At 32.4% G+C, this 20,077-nt stretch overlaps 3 protein-coding genes across 4 annotated transcripts; 2 read left to right on the top strand and 1 right to left on the bottom strand.

Annotated features, from left to right (window-relative positions):
• The first annotated feature begins 705 nt into the window (after positions 1 to 705).
• On the top strand, positions 706 to 3,428 carry LOC100807491 (probable inactive receptor kinase At5g53320). The gene is made up of 2 exons (XM_006575640.4): positions 706 to 2,071; positions 2,507 to 3,428. The coding sequence occupies exons 1-2, from the start codon at positions 880 to 882 to the stop codon at positions 3,166 to 3,168; spliced, it is 1,854 nt and encodes a 617-aa protein (XP_006575703.1). The 5' UTR covers positions 706 to 879; the 3' UTR covers positions 3,169 to 3,428.
• A 4,032-nt stretch (positions 3,429 to 7,460) lies between these two features.
• LOC100814628 (heterogeneous nuclear ribonucleoprotein 1) lies at positions 7,461 to 11,413 on the top strand. Of its 2 annotated transcripts, XM_003519566.5 has the most exons (4): positions 7,461 to 8,007; positions 8,339 to 8,565; positions 8,865 to 10,062; positions 10,873 to 11,413. In XM_003519566.5, the coding sequence occupies exons 2-4, from the start codon at positions 8,344 to 8,346 to the stop codon at positions 10,884 to 10,886; spliced, it is 1,434 nt and encodes a 477-aa protein (XP_003519614.1). In that variant the 5' UTR covers positions 7,461 to 8,007; positions 8,339 to 8,343; the 3' UTR covers positions 10,887 to 11,413. The 2 variants fall into 2 exon arrangements, with proteins under 2 accessions (XP_003519614.1, XP_006575702.1); XM_006575639.3 differs by lacking the exon at positions 7,461 to 8,007 and having other exon boundaries at positions 8,332 to 8,565.
• Positions 11,414 to 15,735: 4,322 nt separating this feature from the next.
• LOC100814102 (uncharacterized) lies at positions 15,736 to 18,342 on the bottom strand. Its single transcript, XM_003519565.5, has 2 exons — positions 17,870 to 18,342; positions 15,736 to 17,151 (listed from the first exon to the last, which is right to left on the bottom strand). Exon 2 carries the CDS (start codon positions 17,110 to 17,112, stop codon positions 15,955 to 15,957), a length of 1,158 nt encoding a protein of 385 aa, XP_003519613.1. The 5' UTR covers positions 17,113 to 17,151; positions 17,870 to 18,342; the 3' UTR covers positions 15,736 to 15,954.
• Between the last annotated feature and the right edge of the window lie 1,735 nt (positions 18,343 to 20,077).

Genomic DNA, 20,077 nt, shown 5'->3' with positions numbered 1-20,077 from the left:
TTTATTTTTTATTTTTTATTAAGTTTCCCAAATTCTTCTGAGCCTCTCCCTTTTCTCTAACCATCCATTATCGTGCAATTTCTACGTCACTCACGTTCAAAACAACCTAAAAGCTAATAAATTAATTTACTAAATTATACGTGTTAGATAAAAATATCTAAAAATATAAATAGAATAAAATAAAAATAATAAAACCAATCTTATGTAAAACTATACATTATGGGTGAAAGAAAAAAAAAATGAAATCTTACCTTACATTAAAAAAGGATAAAATGGAAATTTAATAAATATTTTAATAACATAAGATGAGTAAAATATAGGAAATTAAAAGCTAAAGTTTAAAAAATGGTTACTAGAAGTAGTATCTCAAAAAGATTACAAACTATAAGAAAAATGTTTATCAAATGCTACTAACAAGGTTAAATAGTCTTTTCAGCTAACAATTTTTTTTATAACTAACCAAAATAGCGTGCAAAACATAAAATTTATTTTTATATTTATCTATAAAATGTTGGTATATGGGGTAGGTAGGTACTCCGAAAGAGGTGAATATTTTTGTTGGAGAACAGAGTATTTTGAAATTCCCTGTAGAAACACTTAGTTTATAGGATAGATGCTTCATGACAAGAGTTATACTGATACCTTGGAATTTTGTTGTCAATCCCGATATACATACCACCCATCAATTTTTGGAACAACGTGTAATTTTATATTGCATGGAGATATTAACGATGTACCAAATAAAACAAGTATTACACGTACCCAGCGAAAACTTCTAAGAAGAGATAAGTCCTTATCCAATTCACAAATAAAGAAGCATGCAGGACTAGCATGATTCACTCGCGAAACCCTTAACAACAGAGGAGAAAGCCACAAAAAATGCAGAACACAAGAGATTTTGCTGTGTTTCTAAGGAGGCTAGTTTTCTTTGCTATCATTTTCTTTATCATAGACTGTACAAGAGGTAAGTCATCAGAATCTGAGTCTTTCTTAAATTTCTTAAGGGCCCTTGATCCCAGAAACGAGCTTAACATTACCTGGAATGGGTCACCATCGCATCCATGCTTGGTCAAGTTGAATGGTGTAAGATGTAACTCAAATGCTACCAATGTTGTACATATAAGGCTTGAGAACTTGAACCTTAGTGGCACAATCGATGCAGATTCCCTATGCAGGCTCCAAAAGTTAAGAGTGGTAAGCTTGGCTAACAACAACATTAGAGGAACCATACCACAGTCAATTTTGCATTGTACAAGGTTGACACATTTAAATGTAACCAGCAACCAATTGAGTGGGAGGTTGCCAAATGCCTTAACAAAATTGAAACATCTTAGGAACTTAGACATTTCCAATAACAATTTTTCTGGTATGATCCCTAGTAAACAACAATATTATAGGCACCTCCTTAGGTATTATGTGACTCCAAGTAACAAGTTGGAAAGCAATAGTACCAAAGAGAGGCTAAAGGAAAGTGACACAAACACAATACTGCAAGAGCAGGCAACACCACCAGGTGCTTTAAGTAACAGCACACCTAATAATGGGAAGGATTCATCGTCTTGGAGGGTGGAAACCTTGGGGGTGTTCCTTTTGGGTGCTGGATTGCTTTTGTCAAGCATTTACTTTATTGTAAAGAAGTCAGCAAAGTTAAGTGCAGAGAAAGAGGTTGCTGTAGTTAAAGACCATCGTCGTGTGTCTCCAATAATAAAGGCTACAACTCATGAAGTTCAAGAGGTGAAGCTAAAGGAAGGAGATTCTGAGCTTGTTTTCTTTGTTGAAGATCGTGAAAGGTTCACACTCGAGGACCTTCTTCGAGCCACTGCTGACTTGAGGAGTGAAGGCTTCTGCAGCAGCCTTTACAAGGTGAAATTGGAACACAATGTTTACTATGCTGTCAAAAGATTGAAGAATTTGCAGGTATCCTTGGAAGAATTTGGTGAAACATTAAGGAAGATAAGTAACTTGAAGCATCAGAATATTCTCCCCCTTGTTGGTTATCGTTCCACCAGTGAAGAAAAATTCATCATTTACAAATATCAAAGCAATGGAAGCCTGCTTAATCTGTTAAACGGTAAGTTATCATCAATTGCAACATTCCACATCGTCCACCTTCTCTCTGTGTTCCCAAACATGTATTGTATGTGTAAATATATTTCTGCCTTGATCATTTGCACAATACTATTAGCTGAAACCTCACATTAGTACATTAATACAAGGCAAATGCTAATAAGTGATTAAGAAAACAAAGTATTTTTTTTTATATTAAAAGGGATACATTTAATATATCATGATATAAAAGTTATTTAACACTTAAGTTTAAGTAGGAACGACTATAGAATATACAGAATTACAGATAGTGCAAAACTTTTTACATTACTATCCAATCATGAATTTGTTGATGACTTTTGAAATAATAGTCATATTTCTAATTGGTTGATAGCATAAATACACCACCAGTGTATCAAAACTAAATTGTTTGAAGTAATTGATTTTGTTTTTTATGCAGATTATATAGCAGGTAGAAAAGATTTCCCATGGAAACTGCGTCTGAATATAGCATGTGGGATTGCAAGGGGTTTGGCCTTCATATATAGGAAGTTGGATGGAGAGGAGGAGGTCGTTCCTCATGGAAATCTCAAGCCCTCAAACATCCTTCTAGATGAGAACAATGAGCCACTAATAAGTGAGCATGGCTTATCAAAATTTATGGACCCAAATAGAGGTTTCTTGTTTTCCTCTCAGGGATACACTGCTCCTGAAAAGAGCCTAACAGAAAAGGGTGATGTGTATAGCTTTGGAGTGATTCTCTTGGAACTACTAACAGGAAAGAGCATAGAGGTGAGTAGAATAGACCTTGCTAGATGGGTGAGGTCCATGGTGAGGGAGGAATGGACAGGAGAGGTATTTGACAAAGAGGTTAGGGAAAATGATCATCAATGGGCATTTCCTCTTCTTAATATAGCCCTCTTGTGTGTGTCATGTTTCCAAGAAAATAGGCCAACCACTGTGGAGATTTTGGAGAAGATTGAAGAGGTCATGGATCAACATGAGCAACATCAGGAACGTTATGCTTCCAAATGCTGTTCCAATGGATCCAACCGCGATGAATGCTGTTCACTTCACAAAATCATACCTGAAACCTGGGATTCTCCAGGATCAAATTATTGAATTTATCTTCATGCTCCCTATAATAACATGTATTCACCTATTTATATATCATAATGATTCCTGTGTGAGAACTTGTCTCGGTATGTTAAAGAAGTCCCACGTCAGTTAGAAATGATGAGCATGATCCAGTAGATGAATATGTGATACTTTGTAGTCATCTGTTTGTTATTTAGGAATTAATCCTGTATTCTGGAACTACGCTTTTGAACTCAGATAAATGTTATTGTAATCTTTTGTTAATTATGAATTTTTTTAAACTATACTATATGCCATGTAATGTAATTGTAGCTATATATGCATCAAGTAGTTTATAATTATATAGACAACAAGCAAAAGCAGACAGGTGTTGGAATAAGTGTACTTAAAATTGAACTTGTTTCTCATGGAAGGACAAGGAAAATAATTATGTCTTCCATCTGAATTTCAATTACTCTCTGTAGCATACAATGATGTTTCCCAACTCTTAATATATGCTAAAATTCTAATCATTATTTATTTATTATCCAAAACCAAGAGAGTGTGGCATTGTGGAAGCCCTACTGAAGCTACCTGAATTTGTGGGTTTTTACTTGAATTTTTACCCACCTGAACAGATGAATGATGATAAGCATGTCATGCGTTTGAAACTCGTTTGGCTTGATTTTTCAAAAGCAATGAGCGTGTGCGTATGATGATCACTGCTACAAAAAGATAAAGCAATGAAATAGTTAATTGAAGAATAATTATTATGTTTCCTTGAGTCAGTTCAAGTGAAGTTGCGAAACATAAATTCTGAGTACAGGAATTCGATCTCTGTTATATATTTCGCCTTCTAAATATTTTATCAGAAAATTTGCACCAATGGTGTCATGAAATTTAGGATATTTTAACTTCAGATATTAGATTATTAGAGACTGTTAATTAATTTGCTCTAACAGGTTTATCTAGTGTTCTAAGGAGAAATGTCCAATCCATACACCCTTAACTGTCTTTCCTCATCAGTCAAAACAAAAGCAAATTGGAAAACTCAAAGAAAAAATAATATGAAATTCCTAGAATAGAAACGTACAACTTTACTTTTTTACAGAAATATTTGTGTGAGAAGTTTTATTATTATTTTTCAAGTATAATTGCTATTTTCCACATATAACTATAGTCTATCATATATATCCCGATCACCAAACAACTCAAAATTTTAATTTTAATATGAAATATTTATATTTATGTGAGAAACTTTATTATTATTATTATTATTTTTTATAATGGTAACAATAAAGTTTAAACATAGAAGGAAATCCTCATACAAATTATCTAAACCCCTTGTTGGGCCGATTTGGGTAGAAGTTTTATGGTTATTAGTATTATTATATGAACATGACAACTCTAGGATACCAAACTTCTGAAAATTAACTTGCTAACCAAACTATGAAATTTGAAGGTTGTGTAATGGTGTATAGGAGAGAAAGCTCAAGGAAAATAACATCTTACTATGAAAAAGTCCAAAAAAAGAGCGTCTGAACTGCTGAGATCTAAGTTGAGTATCATCAAAGGCTTTCAAATCCTCAGGTCAAACATGGTTTCCCTATGCTATTGATTGGTCTTCTCAGTGTTGATTCACCACTTAAATGTGCTCACGTTTTTTCAACACTAAGGCTTGTTTTTTTGGTCTATACACTTGAATGAATGTCTTAGCGTGTAGGAACTGTGCCGGCTAGTGGGCTCAAACTGCGGTAAAAAGAAGTTCAATTGGGAATACAGACTTTTTTAAGACCGTACTTATCCTTTATTGAAAGTAATCATGTTGAAACCAAATAAGATCATGGAATTAGAAATACATCCTTTGAAAGAAGAAAATCACGATTACTTGGTTTTAAAAAATGTTTTATTTTTAATTTTCATTTTTTCTCATAAAAATAATATTTTACTTTTGTTTTTATTTTTAAAAATAGTATAGTAATTTTTTTTTCAATATATAAGCTATTAAAAATAAGAAAAATGAAGGTCAATGCGATATGATTAGGTTGTACGTTTGATGGGTTTGTTTTGGAAAAAATCCAAGGTAAGGGGTTAGTATAGATTGAGCTTCAAATATTGCGATCTCTGGCTAGGCCTTTTAGAGTAGCTTTCAAGGTGTCCATAGGAGGAAGCAACTGATCATAGGAGTGTGGAAAAATATGTTACCAACCAGTCTTTCCGTGTTGTTGTTTTCCTTCATATGTCAACTTGGTGTAACAAAGTGCATGTTGAGTGTTGACGTAGCATTGCATAATAATAATGGAAGCATAGAGTTAAATTCAATTTATTGCTCCTGGATTGTAATGTAGCTTCTATAATTAGTGCCTCTAATAATCCTTTGCTTCTTACTCTTACTTCCTCCAACAGCAATGGATGCAAAATATGAACAATGTATCGTGTAATTAGTAGATAGCTGATTTTTTTAAACATGTTGTTAAGAGTCCGATTCTTAATTGTGTGTATAGAAATTTTTTTATTGAGAAAGACAAAATTCAATTTGATAAAATATATGTTTCGAACAAAATTACACTATCAATTAGAAAATATAATAGATTTTAAAAAAATTGAAGGCATAATAAGATTTGAGATGGAGCTGAGTTTACTTGTGGTGTTGAAAAAAAAAAGGGTTTTGGGTGTTATTGGGTGTTACTGTATTGTATTGGCACAATAGTTATGAGGCATTTGTTGTTGGTTCTTCCTTTGTTTATAGGAATTACCCGTCGGATTGCATTGCACTTTCAGTTGTTCCCCCATCAAAACTCTCAAATTTTAAATTAAATAAACAAAAATGTTGATGCTCCATCTACTCCCACGATAACCTAACATTTTAATTGTTTTGTTACCTTATTATCTTTAAAACGTTGTAAGAAAATGTGCAACATTTAAAGCTCATTTTGAATCCAAAGCATGACACAATTAAAATTATGAGAGTTTCTCGTCTTCTCGCCTTATATTGTAACAGCAAAATCGTAAGATATCATTGTTTGTATTAACGTCAATCATGGGTGAGGATATTAAATCTGAATACAAATTTTAATAATGAAAAAAAACTCATGATCATAAATTTAAAACGTTTTTTTTAAAACAATCTAGAACGTTTTTATTTGTGTGTAATCAATACGTAAAAGAATTTGAAGTGTCACCTAACATATTCATATGGCGTTTCGTGTTTCCAATCTGATAATTTTCTCACTTTTACCTAAAAAATGTTATGCAAATCTGAAAGACGATTTTGTACCAAATAACATGAGCTAAATCACCTACAAATATTGTCCCTCAAGAGTAAAACAACTTCAATATGCATTTTGAACTTTGAAGTAAACATTAGTCCAAATTCTTTGAAACAAATATCATCATTTCATTCGTTTTTTCCAGAACGGTTTTTGCATTTTGGGAGCTGTTAGATGAAAAGCATCTCCAATTGAATTTCCTCTTTTGGAACATATATATATATATATATATATATATATATATATATATATATATATATATTTATTTATAGATCGCTAATAAAATAATATTTAGCAATTAAGCTATTTTTTTTTCAACTCTAAACAATATATATTTTTATATTCTAATTTACATTCTTATTATAAATAATATTTTATTAATTCAATCGATCTACTTTTTTTTAAAGGAATCCAATCAATCTATTTTTATATTCTAATTTACATTCTTATTATAAATAATATTTTATTAATTCAATCAATCTACCTTTTTTTAAAGGAATTCAATCAATCTATTTAAATATTTTTTTTAATATTTTACCAATATTAAAAAATACATCTTTTTTTTCACTGATGATATTCAATCAATTGAAGATTAATTCTTTTCAAAAACTTTAAGATATATTTTATCGTTTCTAACAATTTTTTTCTCATACATACTACATCTCACAATATTTGTAAGAAATAAATTATTACAAGGATTAGTTACCTTCTCTCTTTTTTTTAGGTTGGATTTTGTTACCTTTATATCTATCTATATAATATAAAATATATCAAATAACAATTACTATACCAAACAACTTATTCAACAACTCCACTGCATCTATATATATTCACATTAATTTCTTTTGTGAAAATCCATATTATTTATTTAAAGATTAATAAATAAATAAATAAATAAATAGGTGATTTACATTTTCCATTTACATATAGTTGAAATTATTTAATTATAATTTTAAAAACACCATGATCTGTTGTCATTTGCTGGCTCCTCCAAATATTCTTGCACGATTTGCAGTGTGGCTGTCTCTCTGTTAAAAAATATGTATTTATATATAAATTGTGAACTGTGTTTTGGCCATGTTTGCTTCAAATTCCATTTCTTTAGATTTAATTAAGGGTCCCTAGTGGAAGCAAGCAAGCAACAAGATAAGAAAGCAAAGAAGGAGAGAGAGAGGATGACACCACATCCTCTGTTTTCTTTCATTCCCATTCTTAGTTTTCCCTGCCATTCAAATTTTCACATGACCTCTCATTATTATTCTTTTTATTATTATTAGTTCTTTTTTGTTTCCATCACCAACCAACCTCTCATCTTTGGATGGTGAATTCCCCATCTGAGTTCCTTTGATCTCTTCGCCTTCTCTCAATTTCTTCTTCTCTGATCCCAGCAAAGAAAAGAAAAAAAAAACAAACTAAAAAAAACATTAGAAACAATTGTTTTTTTTAAAAAAAAACATAGCTGCTTGGTTTTCCCTCTTTGCTGGATTAGATATTTTGGTTCAGTTTTTTTTATTGATGCTTCAAAGATCCGATTCTCTTAGAGATCGAATTTGGCATAACCCACTTCGTATCTGATTGAAGCACCAACTGGGTTCTGTCTGAGATTCAACATAAGGTGACCCTTCTTCGCAGATTTATCTAATCTGCATTTCTGATCGTTTTGCTTTGTTTTTGCTCTTGAAAAATTGAATCTTTCTGGTGGTTGAGCTCAATTGTGCATTATTCAATCAGCTATGCATTTAGATTGGTTCTGGGACTGGAACTTTGCCCATCACTGAATAGTCTAGAATCTAGATTGTGTGTTTGGAATTTCTAATTTCTAATTTTTCATGTTATGTTGTTTTGTTTTGGTTTGGCATGAGAATTTTGATTCAATAAGAGTGGATGGATTGGATTTGTTTGATGAAATGAGTGATTGATGGTTAACTGGGCATGGTTGATGACAGAACTGATGGAATCGGATCTTGGCAAGCTCTTCATTGGGGGAATTTCCTGGGACACCGATGACGAACGTCTCAAAGAATATTTTGGGAAATATGGAGAGGTGATAGAGGCAGTGATCATGAGAGATCGGACAACAGGCCGTGCTCGTGGTTTCGGATTTGTTGTCTTTGCTGATCCTTCTGCTGCGGAGAGAGTCATTATGGATAAGCACATAATTGATGGCCGCACAGTGAGTTTTTCATTATAGATTTGCTAAGCATTATGTCAATATACATGTTATTTGGATGGGCAGTGATGGGACCTAGCTAAATTTCTGTTTCTGATAGAGATCATTGTGTCCCTACTTTTATAATTTTCTACTATGTTGGTGTGATATGAATCATGCTCATTTTGGCTCCATTCAGCCTAATTGGTGCTTGGATTTTTATGGCTGCATTGGATTAAGCTTGAACTCTTTTTGCTTATAGGACAGGAAGCTGAAAATGAGTTGCAGATTTGATCCGTGTGTGTTGTGCTGTCAATTTGCAGGTTGAAGCCAAGAAAGCTGTTCCTAGGGATGATCAGCAAACTATAAACAGACAGACTGGTAGCATCCATGGATCTCCTAGTCCTGGACGCACCAAAAAGATTTTTGTTGGAGGTTTACCATCAACAATCACAGAGAGTGATTTTAAGAAGTACTTTGATCAGTTTGGTACAATTACTGATGTTGTTGTAATGTATGACCACAATACCCAGAGGCCAAGAGGTTTTGGCTTCATCACTTATGATTCAGAAGAAGCTGTGGACAGAGTTCTTTATAAGACATTTCATGAACTCAATGGGAAGATGGTTGAGGTCAAGAGGGCAGTTCCTAAAGAGCTTTCCCCTGGACCTACCCGAAGCCCATTGATAGGATATAACTATGGTTTGAATAGGACCAGTAGCTTCCTAAATAGTTATGCTCAGGGTTTCAATATGAATCCAATTGGAGGTTATGGAGTCAGGATGGATGGAAGGTTTAGTCCACTTACTAGTGCTAGAAGTGGGTTTACCCCATTTGGCTCCAGTGGTTATGGAATGGGAGTGAATTTGGATTTAGGATTGAACCCAAGCTATGGAGGGACTTCCGGTTATGGTGGCAATCTTGGATACGGTCGGATGAGTCCTTTCAACGATGGCAACTCTAACAGATACACCACTCCTATTGGCAATAGCGGGGGCAATGGGAGAAGCGGTTCTCTTATGAACTCAGCTTCTCGGAGTGTTTGGGGAAATGGGGGCCTGAACAATGCTGTCAATAGTCCAGTCAGCCCTGGCGCTTACTTGGGATCTGGAAGTGGGACTTTTGGTGTTTCAATTGGAAATGCTGGCACCAATTGGGGTCCATCAGTTCCAACCCAGGGTGGAGGGGCTGCCTCTGGGTATAGTACTTGGGGCTCTTATGAAGGTGGAGATAACAGCATTGGTTTAGGAGGTGGAGGGTATGGAAGGAACAGCAGCCCAAGTGTGCCTCAATCCTCAACATTTACTGCACCAACTGGTGATTATGAAGGATCCTATGGGGACTTGTACCGCAATGGTTCAGTTTACAGTGACTCAACTTTGCGGTCTGCTGCTTCTGAGATAGATGCTTCTGGTTCGTTTGGTTATGGTGGACTTGGTGGTATAGCTTCAGATGATCTAGTAAAGAGTTCTGAGGGTTTTATTGGAAACTACAATGTAATAAGTAGACAAACTAATAGAGGTAAGATCTTTTGCTACATTCTTTTCTCCTGTAGAAAATTAGATCATAGTTAATACATTGTCCGTTGTTTATTTCCAATTTTTTCATAAAACCAATTGTGTGTTTTAGACTTTCTATGTTTCAGAATAGGATTTGTCTTTAAGCTTATGATCATCATGTAATTGTGAATATAGATGAACATAACATGGAAGCATTATTCATGTCTTCTTTTACTTATATCAAACACCCTAGGTTCCTGACTTTATTGACATGTTTCCTTTATTCCTGAATTCTTGATGTTGTCATTGTAAATTCTTGCTACAGTCTAAAAGTATATTAGGGCCTGTCTGGTTTGTTTGAGAAAACATTTTATGTTCTCATTTCTTATTTTTGCATGTGATTACTAAAATATCACTTAATTTTTACTTTATTTATGTTTTAAAGATTTATATAGGAACAGGATAAAGTAAAAACAAAGTGAGATTTTTTTAATTATTAGTGAAAACAAAAATAAAATAAAGAAATATCTCAAATCAGGCATGCCCGTAGCTTGCTGTAATAATGCCCGAGTTTCTTGATTACTTTCATTTAATGATACTATTTGAATTTGATGTTTCATGTGATGTTATACTAATTTGCAAGATACTAGAGATGTAGGCATAGATTACTCACTCTTTTATTTGTTAGTGAAAATGAGTTTTGATTATACTTTCTTGTATTATATTGTTGTGAAAGGGTTGGCATTTTAGTATTTCCATTACATTTTTTACCTGTTCTGGTTCAACTTCATTGTATACTCATTTTCTTTTGTTGCATGTCTACTTGTTTCAGGAATTGCTGCTTAGGAGATATGTTAATTGGATATGTTATGGTAACAGTAGATCAAGGGAAACTGGTTAAAAAAGACGAGGTACTGTGAAATCATACAGAAGCTAAATCAGTCACAAGTGTTTTTGTGTAAGGTTTGGGATTTTTGTTTGTCTTTATTTTTCAAGGCTAGGTTCCTTTCTTGGAATTTGATTGAGGTGTAACATCAGATTGCGGGATATACTCAGGAAGATTGGTTCCAGTAGTTTAATAGTGCATTGCTGGAGAGATGCACCATATTTAGTATGCTTAATGATAGTTTATTAATTTTTGAATTTTTTTTTGCCACTGTAATGCTTGGCAAAGCTGTTTGTTCTTGTCACCATCTTTTTCATGGGACATGTTTCTGATCAAATTGTAAGTGAAGTTCAGTTTGATTTATCAGGTTTGAGACATTAGAGGGGTATCCATCTTGGATCCCCCATCAAATAATTAGTTACTGGACAGATATTATTTTTTGTTAGACTTTTGTTATACAACTTTATACTTTGGTTTTCTTGTTTCATTCCAAATCTGGATCCTACTGATATTACGACTCTATTCATAATAGTTGCTTTCCTCTCCTGTTTGGTTTTTGTAACTTTGTGGTGGAAATATTGAGCATGTTATGGCATCTATTTATGGACCAAAATTGATTGGTTAAAATAAGGGAGCATGGTTAATTTTTTATTTTTTTTTTAAGCTTATGTTTGTCAATAGTAGTTTTTTTGGTTGTTTCTTTCTTACATTTCGAATTTGGATCATAAGATAGAATTTCTGTGTGGTCATGCTAACTCTTATCCCTATATGGATCAGGATTTGTCTTGTATCACTTTCAACTTCCCCTGAAAACCCCCCCTTAAAATGTTGCCCTCTCTCTCTCTCTCTCTACACAGACACACACACACAATTGTATATATCCATAGTCTTAGCTATTAAAACAGCTTATATTAACTTGGATGTGCACAATTATTAGTACAATACTTGTGTAGAATATCATTATTCTAGGCCATGCAAGCCTGTGTTGGAGATTTTAGACGATTGTCACATGGAAATCCATACAAAATGCACATGCCTCAATTATGTTGAAGGTTGTGGTTGTAGACATAAATGGTGGAATCTTTTTTAATTTGAAGACAATAGCGTATGGCAAACTGGCAATGACAAAATCATGGATAATATTGTTTGGTTTTAGAATTCCTTGGAAGTTTGAATTGGAAAACAAAGCATGAATGAAGTTGAGGCTTCATAGATAAGGATGTTGGGGGTATTGAAATATATCATACCATAACTATTTTCAAAAGCAATATGATTTAGGCTAACATCGGGACATATTCTTGTGTATTTTTTTTTTCATTTTATAACATTTTTTGTTCTTTTATATAAAATTAAATTAATACCTTTTAATTAATTTCAATGGATATTTTTACTTAATTTCTTTAATCAACATTCTAGTTTCATTGATAAATATGAAATATTTGCAACTTCCTATGTATACAAATCTTATATTAATTAAATAATTGTTTTAGAAAGTTTAAAATGCTTGTAGTTTTTAAATAAACTAGCTTTGAGCCCCAGTAAAAAAAATAGCTTTGAGCCTGTGCTGGTGCACGGTATTTTTAAGAAAAACAGAGAGATATTAAAAACAGCAAGTTTGTTAGATTAAAATCAGAGATTATATTATTATAAGTTTAACCTGTTTCTAAGAGTAATTTTAGTTTTATTCGGTCACAGTTAAATGTTTTTATATGCATAAAATTACGATTCTTTAACCTAAACTTGCATGTAAGGTATTGCAATAAAAAATATGTGGTTAAAATTAGTTTCAAATAAATTAGAAGAAGGTTCAAATATTCCACTTAGGAGCTATCGTGTAGATATTCAACACTTAATATTAATACAATTCAAACATAATGAAAAGATAAAGAAAAGAAAGATCTCACCAACATTTGTAAAATAGTGAAACACCATTTGGTTGTTTAAAAATTTGAGGTTAATTATATTATTTCCTAAAACATAGATTATTATTTTCATCTTTGAAAGATGAAAATATGGATAATTTGTTTTTTAAGAATTAAATCAATTGATATTTTGATAAAAAAAATTACTTTTTATCCTCTAAAGACTAATGTGATCGATCAACCCCAAGTTATTAAAGAATTATAATAGTGTTTTACTAATTTATAGGAAATATAAATCAGTGCATTTAGATCTGTTTGTCTCTTTCAACTTATATTTATTGAATGAATTTAATTTCTATGCATTAAAATGACGTGTTTGGCTTAGGAAAATGAAAGTGAAAGGAAAGAAAGAGTGAAAAGTGAGATGATTTTGCAAATTTTTCTTCTCTCCTTTTTTATTGGGAAGAAAAAAATGAAATAAAAAATATAAATATAAAATGACATAAATATATCTAATAAAAAAGATTATACATAAAATAAGAGTAATCGAGTCTTTTATTTATAATTATATAAAAAACTATCCAAAAATTAGACACATGTTACCATTTTGTGCCAACGTTTACATGTACATCTTATATATATATATTTTCTCCTTATCTCTTTGCAAATTGCCATTTTTTTATTAATTACTTTTTCATTGACCTTGCAAAGCACAGGTTCAGTGTTGTAGTTATTTAAGCAAGAATTCCTTCCCCTTTCTCTTCACATTCAGAGGCATTATTGAAGTGTGTAGGTACTAGGTTCTATGCTTTTTTGTTCCTTCTATTTTTGAAGATAAAAAAATAATATAGAAAAAAATAAGGGTATTTAAGTCTTTTACTGTTCAAATAAACTTTCCTTTCCCTTTCTTTTCACATTTGGACGAATTATTAGAGTGTGTGAGCTCAAGCTTTTCTATTCCTTCTTTCTCTTTTTTGAAGTGCTCCAAACAAAGAAAATAATGGATAATTTGGTGGTTTCCATCCTTCCCATTATTTTGGTTCTAAACTAATAACTGTAAGTGTACAAAAATGCCAACCAATCAAAATTTATAGTAAGTATAATTTTAAAAAGTACTTATTATAAAAAGTTAACAAAATTAGTATATGTATCAATTAAATATATAACAATGTAAAAATTATTTACACTGTCTCTTCATCAATTAACTATTGTTATTGAATCAGCTTGGTTATAGAATTGCCATAACCTTAAATTGTCCGCAGCAACATTTTTATACTTCACATTGGGTTGTACACTGAGAGGCATTCAAGTAAGCTTTTCTGTTTGTGTCTGTCTTTGATAGCAAATGCTTTTCCTTATGGGATCATAACAATGCTCATCACATCACAGCCCACAAGCTTAGGCTGGTTGAATCTTTGTGGTGGGACCTTTAGTTACAATTGCAATTTGCAAGCAATCAAATAGTACATAGTATCATAGTTGATGCCACAAATGAGTTGTTACAACAAGTTTAATTTGCAACTTCTGGTACCCTTGGGAGGCCAATTTGTCATCTTTATATGGTCCCCATCTATCGCACACGCCATAATTGTTCAAACACTATGGTAAAATCAAACATTAAATTCTAGATTATTATAAAATAAACAAAACCCAAATTATCTAATAAAAAAAAGGTACTGTGTTATAATAAAAGTTCATCCAACTCTTACTTGATATGCGACAGTAGTAACAATTTACCCCACAGGCCACGGCTTACAAATATAATTATTTTATCGGCGGACGAGTCATATGTAACGCGATGAAGGATATTAAAATTAAAATTAAAATGTTGAAAACGTTTTGTAAACATATAAATTATAATAGTAGTAGTGATAAAGTACTACATTTTTTTAACCATAACATATCTCTTGATTTAAAGTCAAATACTAATCTTTCAAGCTACTAATATTTATTTAAGAGGCTAATTTCTCCTCTAGATACATTTTCATACACATTTTATACTAATTTTCATAATTTGAAAATAGAAATTGATGTTTAGAAATGATATATTTCGAAAATCTAAAATTGCTCTTTATTAAAATATTCTCATTTCATCAATTAATAATTTTTTATTTTATGTATTAAAGATAATAAGAGATGAAAATAAAGTTTAAATAACCAAAAATTTTATTTTTCTAAACGAAATATAAAATATTTTATCTTATTTTAATGATTAAATTGTAATTTTGAATCCACAATTTAATTAGTTATATATTGGCAACCAAAACCAGCAGCTGCATGCATGCATGCAGTCTTGTTCTAAAGGTTCTATTCTCAGGGTTTTTGGAAAGCAAAAGCATGGCGGATGATGAAGAAGGGGAAACGGTTGGTCCTCAAGTTTTACGAGTGATGGCTTTCTTGTCTGTCTGTTGAATTGGGTATGAGTGGCTCCCTTGACGTTGATGGACAACAGAGTTTGGTTAATTGTGAAGGTAGCGTGATTGACAACAATGCATCTTGGCCATCACACCATAGTTTTTAAATGTGTGTTGCTAGTCAAAGTCATTGGATTTAAACTGAATCACCTGTACTTCACTTATGAACTAGAGGATCCATATCGTATATAACAATTTTTATACAGTACAAAACCTCAAATTTTACGAATCATCCCAAAAATCCAAAGTTGTTGAGCTTGGAAATACAAGAATGTACGTTTTATTTGTAAGGCCCAAATCAAGATACTTGATGATAAAGAAAAAGAAAAACAGATTAATGATGTTGTACGGTACTCTTGTTCGTGTGAAATAGAAGAAGAAAGCAAAATCAACTTCAGTATTCGCCATGTGAACGTGGGGACCATATTAGTACCACTAGTGATTATGCACAACATGAACCTTTTGATAGGTGAAAACCGCTTTCACAAAATATTGACATCCAAAACAAAAAGAAACACCAGAAAATAATAAGATTAAGACAGAAAAAAGTTCATGTAGCAGTTAAGATAGGACCAAGCCTGTGAGAGTACAAAGTTAAGATTCCCTGTTACCCATAACAGATCAACAAGTACAGAAGCTGAGAATCCCACTGGACAGTGCATTATTTCATTTCATACTGATATCAATTTTTTGTTTTTTTTTTTTTATTCTAAAATCTAAGTCACCTGAAAGTATTCCCTTGATCAAAAAGTTCAGAAGAAAGCCCTGCTGCCATAAAACACACGGGAGTTAGTGCTCTTTGGTGTCTGTAGCTTGTGTTCAGAGCTAGAGTTTCCTGAACTAGTTGGTCCACTTTCAAAGTCCACAGGAAGCTTCATTTTTGCCAATGACTCGGTGAATTGCTGCATGCTTTTCATGTACATGTCTACAAAATCCTGCTGCACCACATTCGGCTCCGGCTCGATGTTAACAGTCACAAGAGGTTTAGGGAACGAGGAATCAGTCTCACCATCTTTGACATCCACATTTTTCTCTTTGGTTTCCTCATTGGGAGACGAGTCTGAGCTTGCAGCCACTGAAGGAGATGAAACCCCATTTGTTGACACACTGCTAACACTGCATGCTGAGAAGCTCTCCACAAGCTGAACACCTGCTTCAGAACTAAGATTTTCAGTATCAGTAGTGGTCAAGCTATCAGAACACTGGCTCTCCTCACATGGAATGCCGAAGTATTCCGAAACCATCAAGTGGTCTTCATTTACAATTTTTGGATCCGGGAATTCGATTTTGTCCAAATCTCTGACCAGTGACTCGCATGATTCGGAGTCCTTCTCGGTGGTAGGCATTGAAGAAATTGCCATAACATCAGGCGAAGCACCAGTGTAAGCAAGAGACAATTGAACATAACCGGCTGGAGAATGGAATAGATCAGTTGAAGAAAGAGAGAACTCTTTCTCTAGTTTGCCATCCTTCTTCACCAGTACTTCAGACAAAGGCACCAAAGCAAAACCAAGCAACTGATCTTCAAGATAATTCTTCACCCTGCTCAGCATCCAAATTTCACATTTGACTACAGAATCAACAGTCCTAACGCTTAGACTAAGATTCTCATTAAACACGGGGTTCCTTCCTCCTCCATTGATGGTCTTGGTAGAGACAGTATTCTCAGGATTACTAGTCAAACAAATCTTAGCATAAACATCTTGCTTGTGGTATATGCAGATGTTATGAATGTCCCTGGCCTGATGAATGTAAACATCAACAACACCAATGAATTCCTCCACATTACACACGGCACCTTCCTTTCCATTGACTTCAATGTCCTTAGACAGAACATCAGACCTATACTTCTCTGCATCACCCAAGACAGACCTCTTGAATGGTGACACAACAGATTGTGGGGATTCCATGATATCACGGTGATTGGGAACCAGACAAAGCACAAAAACCTTCAACAAATTCAAGTGACTTTATGTTAAGCAAAGCTTCAAACCAAACTTCAAACAGGAACAAGAAGAACTCAAAATTCACTATTCCAAGACCATAACTGCTAAAACACGGCTTGAAAATACTTCCTTACAAGTTTCACGTAACAGCCTAGGCAGATCCAAAACAGAGAAAATTTCTAGTATGTGAATTGTGAAGTACATAAAAATAGAAAAAGGAAAGGCAACACTCAGCTCCCAAATGTGAAAGAGAAGTAGGAAGCTTCAATTTGAATTCCTCCTAAGGGCTGTCATGTGAGTTGTTAACTAACAGGAAAGAAGGCAATTCAGAAACAGCAACCCCAGTTCAAACCTTAACTTTTATAGCTCAGAGCAGACAAACACGGAATTGAGAATCAAGGTCCACGAAACCCAAGTAGAATAAAATGAATTCCCAGGAACCAGAAACCCAGCTTCAAAATTTAAACTTTTCACTTTCTAGAGAAATACTAAGATACCCAGAACCGGCCAAAACTTAAAAACTATCAACAAGATTTGACCAGATTCTAATAAAGCTACTAGTTTTATTTTTCTGCTGCTCTATTCAGAAAAACTACCACCGGAATCCAAGGGAGGGAAACAGTTAAAGCAAAAATAGAAACACAAAAGAATTCAGAGAGAAAAAGGAAATAAACAAACAAAAAAAACAAAGAGATGATTAAGTTGTCGTGGTTTCACATACCTGCCTCCAAAGTCAAAGCGGAATGTGTTATGTTTGTGGCTCTAATTTCCAGGATGAAGGGACACACACACCGTGTAGGTGATACTGGTTAGAAGAGAAGGAACAGAAGCAAGCTGGGCTGGCTTGTTTAAAAAAAGGTAAAGGATAATGTGAAAGGAAAGGAGGAAATCGTGTGTGAACAGTGAAGAAAATAAAAATCTAAAGGTGCCTGCAGTGTTGTTTATGATTTTGTTGTGTGTATTTGGAGTATGTATGTTAAGAGTATATATATATATATGAGTAATTAATAAGGTGGTGAAGATACTACATACAGAGAGGGCACTCAACTCATTCATTGGAAATGTTGTGTGTGGGGATAGAGAGAGAGAAGGGATAAGGTATGGAAACGGAAGGGGGATGCAGCAGCCCCGCGCGACTGGCTGAGACAGACCAATGAGAAGGGAGTTGTGTGCATTTTGCAGTTGGAGGTGGGGTATGCTGCTTATGACTTTTCTTTCTTCTTTTTCTGCTCCACACTTCACTTTCATTCCCCACCTACTACTTTGAGTGAGTGCAATTCTGTCCTCTTCTTCTTTATTTTCTTTCTAAATTAAAGTTTGATGGTCATGCAATATAAATTTAATACCTCTTATTCAATTATAAATCATTATTTATATAATTTTTAAGATAATTTTATAATAATTAATAAACTTAAGAGATAATTTTCTTTGAACTATATAATATTTAAGATAGTTTTGTATATCTAATGAATGTAACTCATCTACAAACTTACATTAAGTTTATGGAAAAAAAAACTTGAGAAGAAATAAAAAAAAACTTTAAATATAATTAAGATTCGAAGAGATATTAGTGTCTTGCCACTTAACTAATTCATCTTATCTGACAAGAAAAATATTCCTAAGTTTAAATATTTGAAAGAACATAAAATTACTTCTATATATATTCTCATCATCTTTTATTTTCAGAATAATTTTATAATCAATTCAAATGATCAAAATTTATAAGAATAAGATTCATCAAGAAATCAAAGATTCTAACGATAATAATTGAAAAAAATTATCATTGCTTAAGTTAAAATATTTATGTATCAATTCATTTCTTTTGTGTTGCTTTCACATAATTTTATGAATTTTTTTTATAAGAGAATAGTTTACTTTTCATTCTGTACAATCTTTTTCATGTTGTAATTTCAACTTAAATATAATTTAGTCCTTATAAAATGAGTTACTATTAATTTTAGATTTTATTAAAAAAATCTTTAATTTGTGTACATATGTTCCTTTAAAATATGAAATTATTGTTTTGATCTTTATAAAAACAGTAAATTTTGATTTTGGTTTTTGTTAAAAAGATTTTTTTTTTCATATATCATTCCTTAACGTGAAATCATTGTTTTTTCTTCTTCTTCATAAATATCTTTTTAGAGGTAATTTTGTTTGGAACACTAACAAACACTAAATGTAAATATCTCTTTTAGTATAAATTTGAACCTTAGTTTATCCGTTTGTGAGAATGAGTTCCTTTCACTTCACTCAACTCCCATTGGTATGAAATTGTTATTTTAAGTTCTTATAAGTTCTTAATGTTTATTTTAAAAATAACATTTATTCTGAGAATCTAAAAATAATTTTAGAAATGTCACATGCTCACATATAGTATCACAAACTAGTAGCTGTCACTTCGATATTCACTTAACCTTTTTTATTTTTTTAAAAATAAATAAATAACATTGTTTTAGGTATCTAAAAGTAATTTTAAAAGTGCCGGCCACATGTTGACAAGCTATACCACACAGTAGGGTTCACTTGAAATAGTTACTTGTTGTGAAACATATGAATAGTTGACAAATGTCACATGATAATAGGAATAAAAAATAGTAATTGTTTTAGATATTTGAGATGAAAAAATCAATTTTTTTCCACTAAAACTAAAATCAAGATTTATCATTTTACAAAGACCAAAAATATGTTTAACCTATAGTTTATCAATGTTATTTTTTTCCAATATATATTCTTTCTAGACAATCTCATTTAAGATAACGTGTGTACATATAAGAATTCAAAATATAATTTATCACCTTTCTCAACCCGAATATACATTTACTGGTTGTTATTTAGTCTTTTAGGTAGCGCCATGTACTGCGGTGATGTTTTGAATCTAACCTACAGAACATATCACGTAACATAGGAATTGAAATCAAACAATCAT

Source organism: Glycine max, chromosome 2 (genome assembly GCF_000004515.6).
Source record: "Glycine max cultivar Williams 82 chromosome 2, Glycine_max_v4.0, whole genome shotgun sequence".
Taxonomy (NCBI): domain Eukaryota; kingdom Viridiplantae; phylum Streptophyta; class Magnoliopsida; order Fabales; family Fabaceae; genus Glycine; species Glycine max.
This window is presented reverse-complemented; position numbering and strand designations above follow the sequence as displayed.

Coding starts and splice junctions, on each gene's coding strand:
- LOC100807491 (XM_006575640.4), top strand. CDS start 880: ATGCAGAACACAAGAGATTTTGCTGTGTTTCTAAGGAGGCTAGTTTTC. Junction 2,072..2,506: donor CCTGCTTAATCTGTTAAACG/GTAAGTTATCAT, acceptor TTTTTTATGCAG/ATTATATAGCAGGTAGAAAA.
- LOC100814628 (XM_006575639.3), top strand. CDS start 8,332: ATGACAGAACTGATGGAATCGGATCTTGGCAAGCTCTTCATTGGGGGA. Junction 8,566..8,864: donor ACATAATTGATGGCCGCACA/GTGAGTTTTTCA, acceptor GTCAATTTGCAG/GTTGAAGCCAAGAAAGCTGT.
- LOC100814102 (XM_003519565.5), bottom strand. CDS start 17,112: ATGGAATCCCCACAATCTGTTGTGTCACCATTCAAGAGGTCTGTCTTG.